Source organism: Larus michahellis, chromosome 4 (genome assembly GCF_964199755.1).
Source record: "Larus michahellis chromosome 4, bLarMic1.1, whole genome shotgun sequence".
Lineage (NCBI taxonomy): Eukaryota > Metazoa > Chordata > Aves > Charadriiformes > Laridae > Larus > Larus michahellis.
Genome location: NC_133899.1, coordinates 64,389,523 through 64,411,870, shown reverse-complemented (window position 1 = coordinate 64,411,870; position 22,348 = coordinate 64,389,523). Strand labels below are relative to the sequence as shown.

General features: G+C 35.3%; 1 protein-coding gene across 1 annotated transcript in view; it reads right to left on the bottom strand.

Moving 5' to 3' along the window:
* Window positions 1–5,142: 5,142 nt before the first annotated feature.
* Window positions 5,143–22,348, bottom strand: part of TTC6 (tetratricopeptide repeat domain 6) — a 73,038-nt gene continuing 55,832 nt past the window's right edge. The window contains exons 24-34 of the mRNA XM_074586810.1: window positions 21,447–21,581; window positions 20,031–20,180; window positions 19,630–19,770; window positions 18,901–19,014; window positions 17,622–17,741; window positions 15,101–15,174; window positions 13,036–13,246; window positions 9,611–9,763; window positions 9,240–9,410; window positions 7,614–7,839; window positions 5,143–6,221 (exon numbers count right to left, since the gene is read on the bottom strand). Coding sequence (XP_074442911.1) covers window positions 6,085–6,221; window positions 7,614–7,839; window positions 9,240–9,410; window positions 9,611–9,763; window positions 13,036–13,246; window positions 15,101–15,174; window positions 17,622–17,741; window positions 18,901–19,014; window positions 19,630–19,770; window positions 20,031–20,180; window positions 21,447–21,581 — 1,632 coding nt within the window. The 3' untranslated portion in view covers window positions 5,143–6,084. The remainder of the gene's footprint in view (window positions 6,222–7,613; window positions 7,840–9,239; window positions 9,411–9,610; window positions 9,764–13,035; window positions 13,247–15,100; window positions 15,175–17,621; window positions 17,742–18,900; window positions 19,015–19,629; window positions 19,771–20,030; window positions 20,181–21,446; window positions 21,582–22,348) is intronic.

The window sequence follows — 22,348 nt, the reverse complement described above, 5'->3', positions numbered from 1 at the left end:
CAGGTCAGTCACACTAGTCCGGTGTTCATAAGCATGGGAAAAAGTAATGGCAAGGGAGCGAGCATTTGTCGTTCTTCTGTAGCCTTGACTCAAAACCAAGCTCCTTTCATTGAATTTAATGAATTCTGAATTAGGATTTTAATGACCATTACATGCATGTATACATGTAGTCACTAAAAAAATAGAAGACTGCAATTCAATTAAGAGTCTCAACAGCAGTGAAAGCAGGCTTGCAGCTCTGACAACGCCCAATGCCCGCTTTCCTTTTACAGAGCTGACAAAGACCTGCTCTGGAAGGTCACAACCTCTGTGTGCTACTCTGTGCTTGGGGTCTGTTTGGTTTTTTTCCCTCAGAGAGAAAGCACTTTGCCTTTTTCACTCTCTGCAAACAAAGCATTGTGTCCACTTTGAGAACGGAGCCAAAAAAAAAAAGCCAGAGAGAAGGAATGTTTCATGGAGCGAGGTGTGGCCACTTTTTAGCTTTTCTTTTTGAATTCCAACAGATAGCAGTGATAAGCCTTTTCCTTTTGCAACAAAAAGAATTTACTGACCCTGCAGAGTGAATAAAAAGAAACATGCTGTAAAATATAACTGCTGGGAGCAGTTAGAAGGTTCCACACTGTTTGCCTTCCTTTTCTGAATGCCTCATTTTGTAGAAAAGTACCTCAAAACCAGGAGAGAAAAAAATCAGGACAGGAAAAGAGCTGCTATTCAGGGCTTGTGCTACTTATTACTTGTATTATTGTGTGTGTGTATACATATATACAGGAGTGTGCTTGTGCACATGTTCATATACACGTATGTTTACATGACAATATTAGTTTTCTGTTCCAGAAGTGCTTGTGAGGTATGATAATCTCACTTAGCATTTTATTATAAAAGAATTGTGTACAGCATATCAAAAAGGAAGCGAGAGAACAATACTGTTAATTAAACCAGAGGCATTAGAAAACAGCAGATATCGTAATACCTCCTCTCAACAGCTATCAGAGCCGAGGCTGCTGCTGTAGCCTTGGAGTTTGTTAGGAGTAGAGCTGTTCCACTCAAGATTGCAGACTGCCATCTTCTGGTGGTCTTACTTAAAGCCACACTCAGTAAGAGAGTCGTCTTTTGAATAAGCTTACTTAAAACATCACCTTTATTCACATTGACTCTTTCAGAGCATGTTTTGCAAACACCTTTATTCCAGTATAGTGTTGCAAAATGGCTCAGGTTGCATCCATATTGCTTTTCAAGGTTTTGTCCATTGCCAACTTAAATCCAAATTCAATTTGTGTCCACACGAGCCCATGCTCAAGCACTGGCTTGAGGCTTGGGTTGGACTGGGATGGAAGACATAAGAGGTAACTTGAGCCAATATTCTTTCTACCTTCAGCAGAGTAGATGACCCAGGTATACCATGGCTCACCAAAGGGCTCACCATACCAGCCTAGACCATCTGGTGTTCCATCAGCCCTTGTGGCAATGGGATGCAGACTGCGTTACAAAAAGAAGGCAGTCAGTGTCCCATAGTAAGAAACATCTTCTGCGTTGAGTCACAGGCAGCCTTTGCTCAGTAATGTCTATATGCACTGTCCTGCATCCCGCTCCTCACAGTGTGCTCATACAAAGTTCAGGCATGTTTAAGGTTGAGCTGGAACTTGGTTTTGGCTCAGCCTTATAAAATGCAGTAAAGGTGTAGCATACACGTAAATAATGTGAAAAAAAATGGCATATGTCTCATTGAAATTAGAAGAACATTACCCACAGTTTTCTTATTTCCACCCACAGTTTTCTTATTTCCTTCCACTAGGGTGTATTGATTTTGTTTTAACTTCTTGAAAATGACAAATCTGCTATCATTTGTCACAGTCTTCAAAACAAAATATGTTTCTGAGACATGTTTAAGGAAAAAACTGTTGAGATAAAAATAATACAGAAACTAAGATTTGATTCATCTCCTTAACCACACAAAAAGAAAATTCACTTTCAACATGCACACCTCCAAAGGCAAGACTAAAACCTGATTGCTTGGCTCTAAAACTACTCTCTAGTGAGAATCCCATAGTAGCAGCCATAAGATTGTCCTTCTCTATGCAATAGAGTTGCCAGTCTTCCCCCACCTAAATGAACAAAGCCAGCAGTACATTATAATGTACCACATTCTTTCAGGCCAAAGAAAAGTAAACTGAAAACACTACAAGCTCAGATACAGTGACAGACCACTTGCGTTCATTACATTTTGAGAAAGAGGTTTCCCAAGCTATCTTTTAAAATTTCCAGGTTTTCTTCTAAGGAGTAGCATCGTTCCTGCAAGGCTTGTTTTCTACTATAGCAGTGCAGCGCTTGGTTCACTTTCATGCATATTCCACTTTCATTGGTACGGCGGTCTTGTACAGCAATCTTGTCAATCACTATCTCAGCCACACAGTCACCAGCTACAAATTTATATTCTGAATTGCCTGCATTTCTGGTATATGTGGCCAGTTGGGAAGGACTTGTTTTTTTTGTCAGATACCCTGTCCCAAAGCTCTGCTTCTCAATAAAAAACAACCCCACCCATACACCCAAACTACCTGGAATTCAGAAGAACGGCTGACGCTGGAGTTCAGCCTAGAACACAACTTCTTCATTTGCTTTTGTTCTGTTGTATTTACTGACACTGAAGTTTTCGGTCTGTGACTTTGATGTCAACTTTATTATTGTCCTTCTCTGTAAACTACAAACAGCTATGTACATCTTGCTTACACTAACTCCAAGGTGAACGTAAATATTTTCCAGCAATGACTTTAAAAGTAAATTTTAACTACTTATTTTACAAAGGTGGATATCTTCAAGACATGGGAAAAATCGCTGGCATTTGTCATTTACAATTTGTGAAATAGCAAACTGCAAAATTTGAGTTCCTTAGTTTTCTGTCACTGGCTACCCACCTCACTGCCACTGGTTCTCAGGTTCTCTCTCAAACTGGATTATTAAACTAGAGATATACTACTGATATGCAGATGTATTTGAGACTTGAATGGTAAATAAATTAGATTTAGTCTGATAAAAACTAAGGCAAAACTTTAGGTAAAGGTCTGCTGCAAAACAACTACAAAAATGGAAACAACTTCCCCAAACTTATAAATATAAACCAGTTCGTTTATAAACCACTTTATTTCAAAAACTACCGCTTTCCTTTGCTTTTCAATGGAGGTAACAAAAGATCTGCTTCATCATCGCTTTGGTGGTGTACCCATCCAAAAAGTCTAAATTATAAAATATTGAAAGAAAATGCTTTAATGTTCAGTTGATAGACATATGTATGTAATTTACTATTCTGTGAAAGATTATTCATAACTTCCTGTTCCTTTATTGGGCTTCACACAGAAGTATTGGCTTTGGCCCTTTTTTAATAACAAGTCAGCTACTGCATTCTCTATTAATCAAACGATATTACCTGTTTCCCCGTAATGCATATACTATCAGTATTTTGAAGAACGAGGGAAAACCTGAATGCAACTGAGGTTCCTTAGTAACTCTTTTTGTAACTGTGGTCTATCGAAAGGATTTTCTACAAAAAGAGAATGAAAGGAAATAAATGCAGTAAAAATAAAGCTCAGATTATCAGATTTTAAATCAAAATAGAACTAATACCATCACACAGCAAGGGACAAGAGCTTCTCTTAAACTGCATTTAGGAAGCGAAATCACTTTGATAATCCCCAGTATGAAAATTTACTGGATCTATTATTAGCAATGGAAGTAACCTCAGAGTGTAACACCTGTCCCATACTGCTTTGGGCAAAATTCAGAATGCCACAAATCTATCATAGTCCCTCCCAACAGGGAAGTTCAAATGCTACTGTTCAGCCTGCAAAATACAATTGCAATTTATTAGTGGAATGGTGATTCTTAGAGTCACTAATGACTCTAGTAATTTAATTTTTTTTTAAAAAGACATGAAAGAAGTGCTATTATAGAAAATATTTCCAGATACTTTTAAAAACCTTTAGAAAATATAAAATCTCTTTTAGGTCAGAAAGGAAATTTAGAAGAGAGATTTGAAGAAAAAAAGGAGATGATAATCTATTTTTCAAGGAATGCAGTAAGTTTTGATCATGCAACTTGACATTTTCATGTTCTATTGTGTAAATAAATTCTCCATCCACTTCCCATTTTCTTTAGAAAGCATCTAACATGGTCCCTGAATTGTGAATGAGAGCAATGCTAAATGATGAAATTGGAAATACAATGGGACACCAGCCATTTCTGAAGGATTGTGTAATAGATAAAAAGCTCCAAAAATTTAACTCCACTCAGTCAACCATAGAATTAATAAATATTCAGTTTTTAAGGATTAAAAAAATAGATCTACACCATGCAGAATAAAAAAAAATTACAAGCAGAAGACAGTTTACAATATTATTTAAGTCAAGTCACTCTTCAATAGTTAATAATAACTAATTGCATCTGGTTTCAGTTTTTAAATGTGGAGATAAAAATCTTTTAAGTGTCCATTCCTGTTTGATGTTCAAGAGAGGTTAAACTAAAGAAAATCTACAGTGAACATCACAAGGAAAGGATCCAAGGGAAAGGTTTGACCTCTCTTCATTCTGATTTAAGTTTGATGATGCACTGTACATGATGAGGGTACCACTATCTCACAACCCATCAGCAGGTAATTCATAAAGAGGTCAAAGAAAGGAAAAGGCCATAGGATCATGCATAATTTAGCAATTTCATCAATAAAAAATTCTTCAGATAATAATAAAGAGCACTGAAAGAGGCATGTGGAGAAGGAGAAAGGGAACAAAAATACCCCCAACACCATCTTGCAAGCAAACTTCGACTTTGAGTGCATGCAGGAAAGTAGGCAAATAATTCCCCAATTTGCATCAACAATCATGATTATCATGCAAGGAAGTACAGACACACATATATTTATACTTTGTACATTACACTTGATCCACTTGGGTTGGTGATGATACTGCAAAAATAAATAAGGTAAATAAATAAGAAAAAAGAACAAGGGAAAAAGCAGTAAATAATTATTCAGTCACCTTGGACTTCACAAACTGAGTTTTAATAACAGAACAGTCAATATTAAAGGCACAAAAGCAAAACCTCTGAAGAGTAAAACTCTTTACAGAAACATGTAGCTACAATGGTTTAATCAGACCTGACATAGTTATTCTGATTCTTGAATTCTATAATGGTTACAAAGAATCTCTCCCTATTGTGTGTTGCAGTCTACCATATTTTTTTTTGTAGTGTGGTAAAACTAATACTTCTAAAAGCTATTACTATTTCAAATTACTGGAGAAGAGAAAAGCAGATATTGGTTTTTGATCATCCCATGCTCACATATTTTAATTTCATTTTAAGAAAAACTTAAATAGATCATAGATAAAACTTAAATAGATATCTATTCTAGTAAGTAATGCTCTAATGTATAATACTAGAAATATTAACATGCAACCTCCTACAACGTCTAGAAATATTCTAATTTATTGCTTATATCTATAAACATTCATTTTTAAACATCAGAGACACTAATCATGAATAAACAAAAATTAAATCCAGAAATTTTTGAACCTGTTTTAACTTTTAGACATGTTAACTATGAGGCATCCAGTCAACCTCACCACCACAGATCTTGCAAGTGCAAAGTCTCATCACTCTTGATATTAAACAAGATAACAGGATAGTCAAGGAGAGTAGGGATGGAGTCAAATTCTTTACTGAGTTAACTGCTCGTAGCTGTGATAGTCTGAATTTCCTTTCCACAGTAATTTTTTTTCCACCCAAATATCATAAAAATGACAAGCATAGGAATTTTTACAATGTAATGTAATACCACAAATGCAAAAATTTATGATACCAAAACGAAGCTAAAAGTCCAGTCACTGTCTATCAGATTGGCTAAACATACACTGCATTCTTAAATAACTTTTGTTAGTTTTTCACAATCAAGCTAATTACGTTATTTAGGAGAATAAAATGTGTGTAGAATATATAAAAAAGAAAAATTATAAATTTGTCTTGCATGTTGGACTTTTTTGATTATAGGTCTGGGAAATCTGTAAATAGAACCCAAGTGGTATGAGAACTGGTATCTTTTCATATGGAATCAACATGTTCTTGAATGCTGATTGCTTGTTTGTAGTCTTCTACAGCTTTTTTGTTGAAACCCAATTTAGCACGAATATCAGCTCTAAATTTATACATCAAGGCATCATTAGGCTGAATGGACAATGCTGTAAAAATAAGAAATAGAATGTTAGGCAATTTTTTTGTTTGTTTGTTTTTTAACATCACATAATTATGAATAAAAGCATCATCCAAAAATTTTTGTCAGTGCTCAAATTCTTCTCCAGACATGCTTTCACAAGAGAAAACATATTACATACATTAATTTTACATCAAAAAGTAGGCAACTTTGTTATGTTATTTATACTTGAGATTTTTTTGCTATTTTTGTTGCTATTTATAAATCCCACTTTAATTTTGCACTGACAGCAGAAACCATGCTTTCCTAAGAAACAGAAGCAAAATCTTTGAGAAGAAAACTACCACCATCCAACTTCTGGAACATGGCAATGAACCCAATATTTTATTCAGTTTCCCCATCGTACAAATAGGATTTAGGTACTTGTTGGAAAGCTTAATCTGCTGTTTTAAAATTCTCCTTTAAAGAGAAATTTTTTTAAAAATCAATCATCTCCCTGGTCTAGTCAATCTTCACTATCTAACACTATGAAAACATTAGTCATGAAAGTCATGAAGTAAAAACACTATTTTGACAAATTCCACCGTAAAAGTAAACTAATTTCTAAAAAAAACCCAACCAAACAAAAAAAACTAAAGAGAGTTATCCTTTCAGGAAGATCATTACCTGTGCAATCAAGTGTTGTCAAATCGAAGTGACATTACTAAATTTCATTTCAATAACATTAATACAAACTAAACATAGCTTTAGATATGGGAAGAATTTTGCCTGCGTATCCAGCCAGAGCTGCTGAACGTTAGTAGCAATGACAAAAGCAGCAATGGAGTAATATAGCTCAGCTGCTTTGAAACTGACCAAAGATCAAAATCAAGATAAAAGTTTGATTCAGTTCCTCTTCTCTATGAACCATGTCTATTCCCAAAAGAAAAGCTTATGGAAACCAAATGCTGTTTTCAAAACTTGTCCTACAAAGAGCATGTTCATTAAATTCATGTCTATATATCAAATAAGCTACCCGAATGGCGTTTTCTAGACACATAGATATCTCAACACATATACACACACACAAACACTCACAAAATTTTTTTCAGACTTCATAAGTATAGTATTTTCCCATAACTTCTTGCCACAATTTCATTTAGAATGGGGCTCTGTTCAGCTGCTAATGACATGCAATATATGAAAGTTTATCTTTTAATTTACATATTTTTTCAATTTTGAAAATGGAAAAAAACAATTAATTAGCATGATTACTTTAACTTCTTGTTTTTAATCACATAATATCTGATAAAATTAGGTAGAAAATATACTAGCAAAAATACACACATCCTTTCTGAATCATTAAATAAAGCCAAGTAATTTGTTATCATAGTTGTTAGTATGCTACCAAACAGAAACATGACAGGTAAATAAAGATTACCTGTTGAAATGTCTTTCTCAGCTAGTTCATATTGCTTCAATCCATTATAGAAGTTTGCCCTGTTAAAATACACTGCTGCAGAGAATGGACAGAGACAAACTGCCCTCTCAAAGTCTTCTTTTGCTTCTTCAATATTATTTAGTAATGTATTTGTAATAGCACGATTCATAACAGCTGATTCATTTCTTGGGTCAAGTTGTAATACCTTGGAATAATAGCAATAGGCCTACAAAACACACGAATTGGAGACAAAGTACACTGTTTTGAGGAAATGGCTTATGTACAACTTGTAAATTCCAGTTTCTTTCTTTAAGCTATTAGTATTCTTAAGTCTTTACTCCTTCTGTTTAGAGTTCTTTGGGCACAGAAGAGAGACATAGCACCAGCATGTTTATCCACAAATAGGTCCACCACCACCCAGTCAGATTTTTGAAAAATAACAGCTGTTTATGCTAAATTGTAATTACAGCAAAAGTAGTAAGCTACAAACTAAGGCCAATTTGAATTAACATAGAAAATACTTTATAATGCAACACCTATTCTTGAACTTCTGTCTTCATAGCTAGGCAGCCTCTGTGAGACAGTAAGGAGTTACAGAAACACAGTAAAGAGGAAGAACAGCCTATGCAAGAGGAGTCATGGAATAATGACACCAGATGTATAAGAAAACAGATTACATGATCACAGAAGAAGCCACATACAGGGAACTGACCTTGGACTCCTAAAGAATTTCTGATCCAAGTCTAACTTACGTTCGAGAGCAACAAGGAATCTAACTCGGAGCACATACTGTGCTATATGAAGTACAATCTAGGTTTAAAATCATATGCCAAGGCTGTAATATACATGATGAATTCCTTAACAAGTGAAATGCAAGCTGAAGTGTTTACAGATGCAACTCTAGGAGAGAATTAATTCAAGTAGGTGAAATGTGCTGAAGCATCCATGCTGGTTCTAGGCTTCCACAGCTGTCGGACCACAAAGCTCCAATCAAATAAAAGCCTGAGTCTATGCCTAGGAAATGCGACTGGAAGACCAAAGGAAAAATCATTGCAGGGGCCTCCTCACATGGAGAAAAATAAATTGTCCTTGCCTTCAAGCAGATTTCAAATTCTCTTAACAAGAGGAATTTCAGTATGCAACTCTTCTGTATTTCAAGATACCCACCATATTTAAGCAGAATTAGGTGATTTAAAACTTCAAAGTTACTGTGGTAACTGACCGATCTGACTTCTTGATTGAAGTTAATCAACAGGAGATTCTTTTCATTCTCCTTGTCATGGTGCTATAGCGAATCTGGGCAAGTTATTTAATATATGGGAGTTAGGCTGGGGGGGATGTTACTGAACATTAGTGGGATTTTGGTATCTCAATTATTAACAAATTTTTGTGATGTGTATCCTAGCTGTCATGAATCTTAGTTCACTCATATCAACGATAAAATACATAGTAGTAGGGCAATTATTTATTGTTAATTACTGCAGATTAATTCATCTCCTGGTAGAGGACTATGAAATTCACTATAAGAAAGTTTCATGTCAATTACACTTAAAAACAGCTTCATACCAACAGTATATTGAAGGAAAAAATTTCTGAAGACAGTATAAAGGCAAATTGTAGACTTACCTGTGAAAACTGTCGATTATGGAAGTAGATATTTGCTACATTGAAATAGGCTAATGCATAGTTTGGGTCAACAGAAATTGCTTGTTGATAGTCCTTCATGGCACAGGGTAGATACCCCATTAACTGATTGATGACACCCCGATTTGTTAGCAGTGGGGCAGTGGTAGCGAGCTGAAAGGAAAATGTAGATGCATTCTTACTCAGGGAAAATTTACACTTCTATAGTAATTAATTCTGATTTTCAAAGATACATTTACTTTCCAAAAAAAAATTGAATTGGATTACCAAACTGGCAACTATTAATGTACAGTATTGTCTGGCTTCATAGCAACAGGTTGATTTTATTAAAATCACTTTAAGCTAACATCTACCTTTAGTGCGGCATTTGCATCTTGAAACGCAGCAAAAGTTTCACCCACTTGAAGACAGACTGAAGCTCTTCCATCGTATGCAGCATGGCATTTTGGGTCAATGCAAATGGCAACTGTAAATTGGCTCCATGCCTTCTGAAGCTTTCCAAGGGCCTAAAAATGAATTGCAGTATGTCTACAATAAGAAAAATAAGAAATGACAAACATACTAATGGTCCCACTTAAAAAATTACAGCAGAGAATGGAAGCATGCTTGTATTTACAAACGCAGTTAACTAAATTACAGAAAAAATGAATTCAAATATCTTGTTAATTATGCAACACTCATTGTCCTTGGAACTATGCAATGTATCTGTCACAGCTGTTTTATCTGCGAGTATTACCTTTTCTACATCATAGAAGGATAGAATGGTTAAGTTTGGAAGGGATCTCTGGAGACCGTCTAGGCCAACCCACTACTCAAAGAAGGGTCAGCTGGAGCAGGTTGCCCAGGACCATGTAGAGTCAGGACCAAGGATGAAGACTCCACAATCTCTCTGTAAAATCTGTTCCAGTGTTTGATCATTGTCACAGTAAAAAAAAAAAAAAAAAAATTCTGATGTTTAAATGGAATTTCCTGTATTTCAATCTTTGTCCATTGCTACCTGTCCTGTCACTGTGCACCATTAAGAAGAGCCTGGCTCCACTTTATTTATACTCCTGCATCAGATATTTATCTATATCCCTATCTATAAGATTCCCCCTTTAGCCTTCATCTCTCTTTCCCTTCTCTTTATACGACAGATGCTTCAAGCCCTTAATCATCTCAGTGGCCCTTTGCTGGATGACTGCCAGTATGTTCATGTTTCTCTTGTACTGGAGCGCCCAGAACTGGACACAGTACTACAGATGTGGCCTCACCAGTACTGAATAGAGGAGAAGGATCACCTTCCTTGACCTTCTGGCAGTGTTGCAGCTAACATAGCCCTGCGTATCATTGGCCTTTACTGCAAGGGCACAGCACTGACAATTTCAGCTTGTCCATCATGATCCCCAAGTCCTTTTCTGCAAAGCTGCTTTTGAGACAGTCAGTTCCCAGCTTGTAGTGGTGCATCAGATTATTCCTCCTCAGATGCAGAACTTCTCACTTTCCTTTGTTGTACTTCATGAGGTTCCTGCCTGCCATTTCTCCAGACTGTCCAGTCCACCATCCCTCTAAATGGCGGTAAAACCATTTGGTGTATCAGCCACTCCTCCCAATTTTGTATCATTTGCAAACTTGCTGAAGGTGCACTCTACTCCATCATCCAGGTCATTAATTAAAGTGTTAAACAGTATTGGACACATTACTGACCCCTATGGGTACTTCACTTGTGACTGGCCTCCAGCTAGACTTTATGGCACTAATAATGACCCTTTGAGCCTGACAGTTCATCCAGTTTTCATTTCACTGTGCACTTATTTAGACCGTACTTCACCAGGTTTTCTAAAAAGACCTTATGAAAGACTACTGAAAGCTTTGCTAAAGTGGAGCTAAACAACATTCACTGCTCCCCTCTCATCTGCCAAGTTAGTCACCTCATCATATAAGGCTATCAGGTTGATTAGCATAATTTCTCCTTCATAAACGCACGTTTCTCATGAAAATCACAGTCACCTTCTTGTCCTTCATGTGTTTAAAAATAATTTCCAGAATTATTTGCTTCATCATCCTTCCCAGGACAGAAGTGAGGACAGAAGTGAGGACAGAAGTGAGGACAGAAGTGAGGCTGACCTGCCTGTAGTTCCCCAGATCCTACTTCTTGCCACTCTTGAAGATAGGAGTGACATTTACTTTCTTCCAGTCTTCAAGAACCTCTACCAATTACTTACGACCTTTCACAGATAATTGAGAGTGACCTCACAGTGACGTTGGGTGGCTCCTCAGAACTTGTCAGTGTATTCCATTAGGTCCCATGGACTTGTGTGTGTCCATTTTGCTTAAATGTTCTGTAACCTAATCCACCTCCACCAAGAGTAAGTCTTCCTTGCTCTGGACTTTTCCATTGGTCATAGGGACTTGGGATTTCTGAAAGCCAGTCTTACCAGTAAAGACCAAGGTGAAGAAAGCATTGAGTACCTCTTCATGTCCTTTGTCACTGCATCCCCAGTCACGTTCAGCAGCAGGCCCATATTTTCCCAAATTTTCCTTTTGCTACTGATGTACTTGTAGAAGCCTTTCTTGTTGACCTTCATACCCCTCACCAGATTCAACTCTTCATGGGCTCATGACTTGTGACTTAAATACTGGAATTCACATGGCAATAAAATTAAACCACTAGGTAGTTCAGCAAAAGTACCTCCCCTGGATGGTCAGATGCAACTCTAGTATACCGTACCTTGTGAAGGACTTAGCACAGTCAAGGAAGTGCTTAATTCTGGGCAAGTAGATAAACATTTTACCTAATATACGTATTAATTAAGCAAAGGTGGAAGGCGAATAATCTAGTTCCCCACATCAAAATACTTCTCCACATGTGGCTATGTTTAAGTCCCAAATAAGAGAAGGCATCTAGTGAGATTTAGGCCTCTCAGAAATTAAGCACCTGCCACTATGTGAACTTTCTGGGTTGCCTCCTGCACCTAAGATGTCTTATTCCTACCTACTCACCAATGTAGTCACTCCAGGTTTTTCTCTCACACAGTACTTCCCAAAGCACTGTGAAAGCGTTAGTTAGAATTTAAGTGAATTGGCAAAGCTGTAAAAGGAAATTTGCATGACACCTATGCAAGACAACGTGGCACAGGCTACTAACATTAGTCCCTCGTTTACGCTGGCAAAAAATAATTCACAACAAGATTCATGACAATTCAAGATACTTCAGACAAGTGGATATAATAAAGGACAGTAACTAAACAACAGAAATTAGACACAGATAGAAACTTTCAAGTCATATCATATATCGCTTTGCTAATATAGAAATTCGTTTTCTATGTAGGTAAGTAGTTTTCAGAGATCATTATACATATGGCCTTTAGCAAGGGATTTTAGCAGATTTGCTAACAGTGTAGTTTCAACAATTACAACATACAAGACTTTGTTTTACACTGATTTGTCAACACTTTGGCTGTTTTTTACTTCAGTAAACAGCTCATTACCACAAAACGTGCCAGTTCTTAATGTTGGCTTATCAGAGAACCATACATGCAAAACAAAGGAGCATAAGGTTACTTGATATTCCATTATTCAAGAGCAGAACTCCAACAAGATTGGGCATAAAAGCGAAAAGAAAATCATGGTCTATCCATTTACTTAAAAAGAAAGAAGACACCATAAGGCTTGTTGAAAGTACATGGATTTTATGTTTATTATGATTACTTTATGCCTTACGTAAATGTATACATATAAGATTGATGGTATTTCGTTTGATTAAACATAGCATTGAGAATGAATTTTGATGTGTTACCTGCAAGTTGTATCCTAAGCAAATTCTGGCTTTTATACACTTTGGATTCAGATGAATTGCTCTCAAGAAATCTTTCTGTGCTTGTTTACAACCAGCTTCATGTCCGTTTTCCATGTACGAGTTTCCTCGTCCAACATAGGCATCCACAGAAACAGGATCTAGTTTGAGAACCTGGTCAAATGATCTCACAGCTTCTTCAAAGTCATGAAGTCTAAAAAAAGATATATTAATGTCTGATGTTTAAAAATTCTATGAATAAAAATCTCAATTTATGGATGATCAGAAAATACTACCCCATAATCCCCACCAGAAGTAGTTCAATTCTGACTGAAAGGGACACTATTTTTATTTCCTTAAGTTTGCATTCTGTATGTGCAGCCTTATGGTTATAACAGTGAAGGCAGTCAGTGTAAGACCTTGCAGACTTCAGTTGGAATTCCTTAGACTGAGGAAGAAAACAGCAAAATTCTCATTAAGTTTTTCTGGGCCAAGATTTCACCTTTTCAACAGTTGTTCTCAACAGAGAGACTTTATCCGAGTCATTCATGCTGTCCAAATGTCATGACCAAACACGCTTTTGGTAGTGTGTTCAGGCACAGATGTTTCAGGCATAAATAATTTCCTTCTTATACAAGCCTTCTCTCTGTTTTTTCTCATACGAATTCTTGAACTTATCCAATCTATGCTAAACTTGCAGAGTAAAAAGAGGCGATATTCAAGGTTGTAAGCGCAGACCATTCTGGTCTTAGAATAAGCCAAATGTGGAACTCCATCCTTAGATAAAACTAGATGCATCTGAGGTATATTGAATATGAATAAAAAGGATTAAATACCTGAAATGTCAATGAATGCTAATACGTATCTTTACACATAAAGCAAAAACTTTAACATGTCAAAGTACAGAATCGTTTTACCAAGATGACACTGAAACATAAGATACTATTTGAATATAAGCTACCTGAAGCACAGCCTGACTTCTCTATCAAAAGAGGAAAGATTAAATATATTTAGCTAACAAATAACTTTAAGGGTTGTAAACCAAATGCTTTTTAAAAGCACAACACTTGTTGCAAAAACAAATTAAGGCTTCATTCTAACCCTGTTGATAGGCAGTCATGAGGTTAAAGACTGCAGGATGGATCCCAAATGCATCTTAAAATGGGTTATACAGCTGAGTTATATAGTTACTAGTGACTCCTTTTAAGAGTTGGATACAGACATGGGCACCAAATTCACATGCTCAGTTCTTAGAAGCAGGATTCAGCGTTCCTGTGTGAGTTCTACATCATCCAGACACTGTGAAAGATGGAGCCAGTTATGCACTAACTACAGGTATAGTAACACAAGAAGTTTTGATGCTACAGTCCTGAATATGTCCACTTCCACACTGTCTCACCAGCAACACGTTTAAGCAGTGATAGATGGCAGAATAACTGTAGACTAAAATAGATTGGACTAAACTAATAGGCAGACAGCTATTAAAATTTCCTTTTTATCATAGGTGATATTTGTGTGAAATAAGAGCTACCAAGTGCCAGTATGATAAATAGACTAAGATACTAAGGAATATCTTATTTCTTCCAATTTATATCTATTTTAAGTGATTAACAGATTTAATTTAGTCTTTCTAAATAAATCTTATCTCGATGAAACTACACCTTAGAATTTCCAAATAAAAAATTCAGGCAAGGAAGACCAGTGAGGCTTTTGCTTTTCTTTAAAGGACAAAGTATATATTTAAACAGAAATTGTATTCCAACTAATTCTGACCAAACCAACCCAACTCTGTTCATCTCATAATTCTTTATTCTTCTTCTTGGTTCTATTTTATCATCCTAATATTTCCTCCTGATGCTGTCATGAATACATAGTTGCTTGATACCAGAAGATTTTAATACCAGTTGTTAAACTTGAAAAATATCTAATTTTCTTTTTTCCATTCCTCTTTTCCATTTTCCCCTCCCTCAGTTCTCAGTGTACTCAATATGTAAAGGTGAACAGGAATACAAAGCTCAGGAATTATTTCATTTTTCTACTCTCCATCAAACAAAACTACATATCTTACCTATGATAGCAGATTCCAATAGCTTGAAAGATCTGACTATCACCTGGACTAAGCAACGTTGCTTCTTTAAAGTCCTGAAAAGAATAGACATTAAACTATGTAAACTGATATTTTTTCACTTTAGCTAAAATCACAGCTGAACAATTTTATACTTCCATATAAAAAGGGAGATGACTTCTGACAAAGGCATTATACGTTCAGAAGTACTGGAGATGTATTCAACTGTTTTCACGCTTCTTGTCCCAGACTTTGATAGAATAAAATCTCCAAAGTTATGTGATATCATGGTATTTCCTACAAAATTGGAAGCAACATTTGCAGAAACAAAACCTTCCAGAAAGGTTTTTTTTGTTGGTTTTTAATGGAAATACTGTACCTCAGCTGCTATTATTAGAGACATATATATTGAAAATATATTTTGTTATATGCCATTTCAATAGAATTCTTCCAGTAATAAAACCATCTAGTTACTTTCTGTTATTACTTTGACAAACGTACCAAACCAATCTCATATTTGCATTGGGAGACTCTATGCACAATGTCCCAGTGAAAGACTTCATAGGGCTTTTGACTTTTGCCTTTTGGTTACATTCAGAATATTTTTCAAAATGCTTGTGTTTTTGATATATGTGGTTCAATTGTAAAAACTGTACAGGTGCTTTTAAAATCAAATACAATCATTTCAATTATGATGTAAGGAAGCACTTTAGGCTTCTGCATGGGAAAGCAATCAGTATGTAGTAAGAATGGTTTAGCTGATGCATCCACTGAACTACAAATTAGAAAGCGTTTTTTACTTGTTCAAATTGTAAAAACAAAAATATGTGGAAGATTTTACTACTGTTGGAATTACAAAAGTGGTAAAATAATGATGTGCTGATATATATATATATATATTTGTATTTTGTTGAAATCTGTCTCCTGGTGAACATGCTGTCATAAAATTATAGGTCTGTTTTTAAAAAACTACTGAGATACACCGTTCCCATCCAGCAAAGCCTTTCAAAGAATACGCAGCAAAGCTAATGGGATTCTTCATGTGCACAATTTGGAATATACACTCTGCTCTGTGTGTGGAGCAGAGTAAAAGCAGGATCAAAGTTCCAAGGACAAGCTTTGGTTTACTTAAACCAAAGGTGCTATCCCCACACTTCACAGAATTAACAGGAAAAGACACCTCTATATAGCAATTGAGATCTTTTATAGACAGAATTGTAACTTTACCTTTTTCTTCCAGTGTATCCAATTCAAGAATACTTTCACTTCAAGCAGTATGTATCTGTGCTTAAATAATTATATCCTAATTCCACCAGCACTATACACGTAATACAGACATACTCCTTGCAACAAAATATTATCAGAACTGAAACATAAGAAGGTCTCAAGCATCACTGATGATTTTCTTAAATTAGCTGTTATATTTTTGTGTCTGTTGTTCAATTACCATTTTGTAAATTTGTCTTCACTAAAATTCATTCAAAGAACTTTTTGCTCATCCTGCTGGTTCTGTCCCAGTCTTTCTACTGGCCTTAAATATTAGTTTGTACCAATCTCAATCCCTTTTGTGAACTATTCTTATCAACTGCATCTTGAAGCATGAAACCAATAACACAATATTTCTACTTAAATTATTTCTATGCAAGGTCTACCAACTGTAAAGAGCTTTTGTTGTGCACTTCCAATAAGAGATTTCTGGGTCATTGGAATGAGATGCACATTCGGTCTTCATTGTCTAATTGCAAATAAGAAATATTACTAAATTTTTAGAATGCCTATGCTAAAATTGTTGCTATGACATAAAGAAGATAACACATTTTAAAGTTACTAGTCCACAATGGAAGCAATGAATGCACTAGTTGTACTGAAAATTAATATCCCTGCTTTAAAAAAAAAAATAAAACTTTTAAAAAACTCAAGAACTATTTAAAATTCAAAACCAGAAACCCATCTGTATGAAAGAGTAATGTTTAACACTGTTAGGTTTCAAGCCTGCTATTGCTATACCAGATAGAGTCAGATGGAATGAGAGTCATCTGCACAGTGAGTCAGTGTCAGAAATACATACTATTTTCTTATATTTAAGAAAATTATCTTGAGGTGAGACCCTTCCTGCCCTTTCAACAGAAATAGTAATTTACACACACACGCATGCACACCCAGAGGAAAAAAACAAGCCCACTCAATCAGAATCTCCATTTACTTAGGCTTCTGCAATAAATTAGTACTCATCTGGATCCAACATAAATTACTTCAAGATTAAAAAAGAAGGAAAAATCAGGTTCTTGCTTATTAAATTTTGCGCCAGTCCTATGTTTAACTCTAGCAGCATAAAACTGTAAATGAAGAAAAACTGCATTTTATTTGCATCCTCCAGCCAGACTGGTATTAGGTATTGAGCAAATGAGATCTGGGCACAAACTATTTCAGAATATAAAAACTGTCAAGATGGTCTTTATGTCAACAATGGCTTACATTTAACAGAAAACTCTAAATTTCCTTTACTGAAAGAAGAATTTCATACCTCACATGCATTGGCATAATCACAAAGTTCCATGTAGAGTAGTCCACGATTAATTAACACTTTAAAAGCTATTTCCTTACTCAATTCAAGGAGAAGAAGAATTCCATAGTCTTTCAAAGCCTACAAAAACATAAAATGCATTTTAAACTATAATTCATTCAGAGGGATACAATGATACTTCAAAATTTAAAAGACGTGCTTTCAAATTCCTACAAATTGTGTGCATACACACAGACTTCAGTGTGGCTATTCCAGTATTTTACTGTTTACAGACTGAATTTAACTTAATGTGGAACTTTTTGATAATTATAGATACCCATTCCTAGAGTACAGAAGAAAGACAATGCAAATACATTAAATAGATATAATTAAAATTTATTTTTTCATTATATAAATTTCAGATTTAGAAATAAATCTTAATTAGTTCTACTAGTAAATTTTATGTCCAAATTCTTATTAAAAACCCAACAAATTATTCTATATTAGTCATTGATTAATGTCAAAATAATGTACTTTTAAAATTAAGTATCTTCAAATATAATTTGTTACTGTAAAATCTAAGCACTAGTATTAACTAAATTTGTATGTAAATTTTGCAAAAGAGTAAATAGTGACACAATAGCATAATAGAAGCTTCAATTCTCAATTTATCAAAACTGAACAGCATTTCAACAATGCTTGATCTGAAGAACTTGTAGACAAACTATTTTTTTCACCTGAAGAATGAACTTATATAGTATACTTAAGAATAACTAGACACTTTAGACCTAATATGACAAAAATACTTATACAAAAAAACTTTTACCTTCAGTTACTGTAATCACCTAGTTTTCTTCATCATTCTTGGCCAATTAACCTCTAAGCACAAATGGCGTTTGCCCAAGGTCGATTTGATTTGAGACATGCAAGCTCAAATATTTATGAACGATTCCTGTCTCAGAAAATCGGCCTCATCAAAAAGACAGTTCAACATGATTGCGTTCCCAGTGCGAAGCTACATGGTGCCTTTGTGTGCCCTGTTGTGCCTTTGCTTCATAACAAAGTAGAACGCAGAATCACTTAGAGGTAGCTCACAGGCAAGTAAACAGAACTATAAACACATACAGAAATACAGAGCTGTGAATGAGTGTTGGATGTAGTCCAAATTTCCTGAAGATCACAATCATCCAGGAAGACATTGCAAGAGGTCAGAAATTTTGACTAATTGTAAAAAACAGGTTACTAGCTAATATGAAGTGAGTGCTCGTGTGGTGTTGAAGAAAAAAATAAATACCAATACCTTTCTGAAGTCCTTTATTTGATGATAACAGACAGCTCTGTTATAATATGCCAAAATGCAGGTTTTGTTGAGGTCAATAGTTTTTGAAAAATCTTCAATTGCAGCTTTAAATGTCTACAAATGAAAAAACACTATGTATAAATCATAATTCAAAGTTCATGGCACTACATGTTTTTCCTCAAATAATAGCCTATTGTAAAATTTTATTTCATAGTTTTACATTTTGGTTCTTCATCAGTACTGGAAAGCATCCAATCATTTCACTGTGTCCTCTGTGGACTACTTACTGCAGTGGGAGCCCTCCTTCAAAAGCTCTATTTGTGGGTAAACAAGCATTCTTTGTGTTTTCTTACATCATATCCATATACTGTAATACATAATCAATCTTTAATTTTACTATCTTCCATTTTATACCTTAAACTAACATAGAAAGTATCTTCTGTGGAGTTTTGGTACTTCTGCCAATCACTAGGTAAGATCCTATTCTGTAGAACTTCAGAGAAGAACCAGAGAGATGCTCAGTAGCTTCTCCAACTCATCAATCATTTTCGGTTACATAGAACAACTGGAGAATAGCTTCATCAGGGAATGGAAAGTACAAAAATCAAGTTGAACTCCTGGTTTTCATCAGTAACACTTCCACCATTATTTCAACAATATAAAGTGTCAAGTAAGATACATTAAGTTTTAAGGAAGAACGCAAAAGTACAACGATAAAGACAGTCCCACCTTATTTTGATACTTTAAAGTTCCTCGGTAAAAATAAGCTCGCACACTGTTAGGAAGAATTTTGATCGCCTCATTGCAATTCAGAATTGCCTTAGAGTACCTGCCTTTACTTCCATAGTAAGCAGCACGACTCATATATGCCTGTAGAGATTCAGACAGAACGATGACATGGTAAAAAACCAGCTTTGTTTAGCATTATAAAACAAGGGTTAAATAGAAGACAGAAATGACAAGTTTATAAAAACATACATCTTACGAAGCTTGTCATTTATTTTATTTAATGCTTGCCATGTGCTACTGGCAGATTACAAGGCAATACACCCATAAATGCAAAACCTGTCATCTTTGAACCTATCCAAAAGTGCCTCACAGAAACAAACTATCAGGAATCTTTATATTACCTGGAAATGTGATGGACAAAGGGCAAGTGCTTGATTGAAATCTCGGATGCACTTAGCTTGTCTGAGTTGCATTCTACACAGTCCTCGCTGATAAAAAGCATCAGGGTAACTTGAATGTAGTCTGATAGCCATACTAAAAGCATGACAGGCCTAAAAGGATGACATATCATCTGGGTTAAATACCATCTGTTTGTTCTCTGAAACCATAGGCTGCTTCTTTTGTACAGCTAATTATGAGCTATTTTTGCAGTTGGAACCCACCATGTTCCTTCATTGTTTTTTATCACTTCCATTTATTTACTGTTGCTCAAAATTTTGTAATGTTTAGCACTCTACCTAATGCAATCATAACCTCAAGGAGGCACAATCTAATTCATTTAATAATCTCATTTCTTCGGTGAGACTCAAAAGTGTAACCAAGCACGTGGTCTTCTGTCTGTAAGAGCTGAAATAGTGAAGCTGTTTATTATAATGGATGATGGATTAACATGGCTAGTATGCAGCTCCTTTAAAATCCATCCAGATAGCTTTTTCCTCTACATTGTACATTGTCCTCATCTTAACCCACGAGCCTTTAATTACATTTCCTCTCCTCTGTCCAGCTGAGGAGGGGACTGACAGAGTGGCTTTGGTGGGCACCTGGCATCCAGCCAGGGTCAACCCATCACAGAAGCAGACAAGGCAAGAAATTCTTCTCTTCCCTGTGAAATTCTGCTATTTCTAATGTTTCTAGTTTCTGCCTTGAGTCTTTTAGCAAATCAACAACTGAAACATATTTACTAAAATATCATATCAATAACATAGAAAACATTTGCATGAACTCACACTAGGCCTGCCACAAATCTCACTGATAAGCTTTCAATAGTTTTCAACAAAAAAATGTCTAACATAGTTAGAAGTATTGATTTTGTTGAAAGAAGGAAAACATATTTTTCTTAGGTAATGCAGTTTATTTAAGTATCATATATAAGTGCCAAAGAGAACCAACTAGGGGTGTCATGAGCTATAGTAACACAGAAAACAATCAACAAATTACAACCAACTCCATAACACAATAATCTAGGAATTCTTTTGTCCAAGTTTACTACCAATTCACTAAACCATCGATACTCCTACGAGTGTTGTTTGTCTATAAGATCTGTGAAGACATTGATAAACAGGTAAGAAATTAATGTACCTTTTTATCCCATCGGAACGGCAATTAATGACATATATTAAAAAAAATCATTACATTAGCAACGGAAAAATAACTCAAAAACTTGCAAGACAGTCTAACGTAAATCATGAATTCAAAAGAAAATTGCTTACGGCAGTGCAGGCCGTTTAAAATATTGAAATCAGTCACTCGGTTATCATAGTTGTTGTTTACAAGCAGAGGAGTCAAAAGCTAATATATTCTATATAATTAATACCAACCTGTAATAAACTTTTTTGCTCCATGTGACACAGGCCTGTGAGATAATGTATTTCTGCAGCCTCAAACGTATTAGGCAGGATTTTTGCTGAAGTCATCAGGAGCTTCATAGCTTTTTTAAAACTTCTCACAGCATCCTGCAATAAAGAGGATATTAATAGTTGTAAAGCACTTAACTGAAAATCTGCAAGACTTGTTAGACCTTTTAAATTACTTTTCAGTGGTTTTTTTCTTGGTCTTTGGAACATTATGGTAAAAATTACTAGCCTGGTGTTCCTTTATGTCACTGGAGTTAGACACACTCTTGATCTCTGAATGGTTCATATTAATAACTGATTAGAAAACCAGTGAAATATTCCTGAGTTTTGTTTATGTATGACAAAGTAGCTAACGTACATGATCTAGAAATAACATACAGTTCTTAATAGATAGGCAGATTCAAGGTCTTAGGAATCTACCTGTTGCTTGCTACTATTGTGTTTAGGGCAACAGGACTCTCTACATTTTGTATAAATAAACAGGACTGTACAAAAAGAAACAGCTAATCCAAACGGCCAATTTCAAGAATTCTGCAGGCCTAAAATATTGGCTAACTGCAGGACTCAGGGGAGTGACAATATTAGTTAAACCCTATGACACATGAATATTCACAAAGTTGAGAAAATACCTATAATTATACATTATATATTCAGTTCACATACACAAATTGAATTTTTGTACTGCATTTTATTAGACAAAAAACACTAGACATACTTCTATATTATTTTATTTCAAAAGAAGCAATATTATGACATATAATGGACCTCAATCTATTTAATTCTATCTTTTAATTGATCATCTTAAGTGTCTTAAAACTAAAACTGCCTAGTTTATGCCGAACTATTAGTGCTGCTGTTGTTGAAAA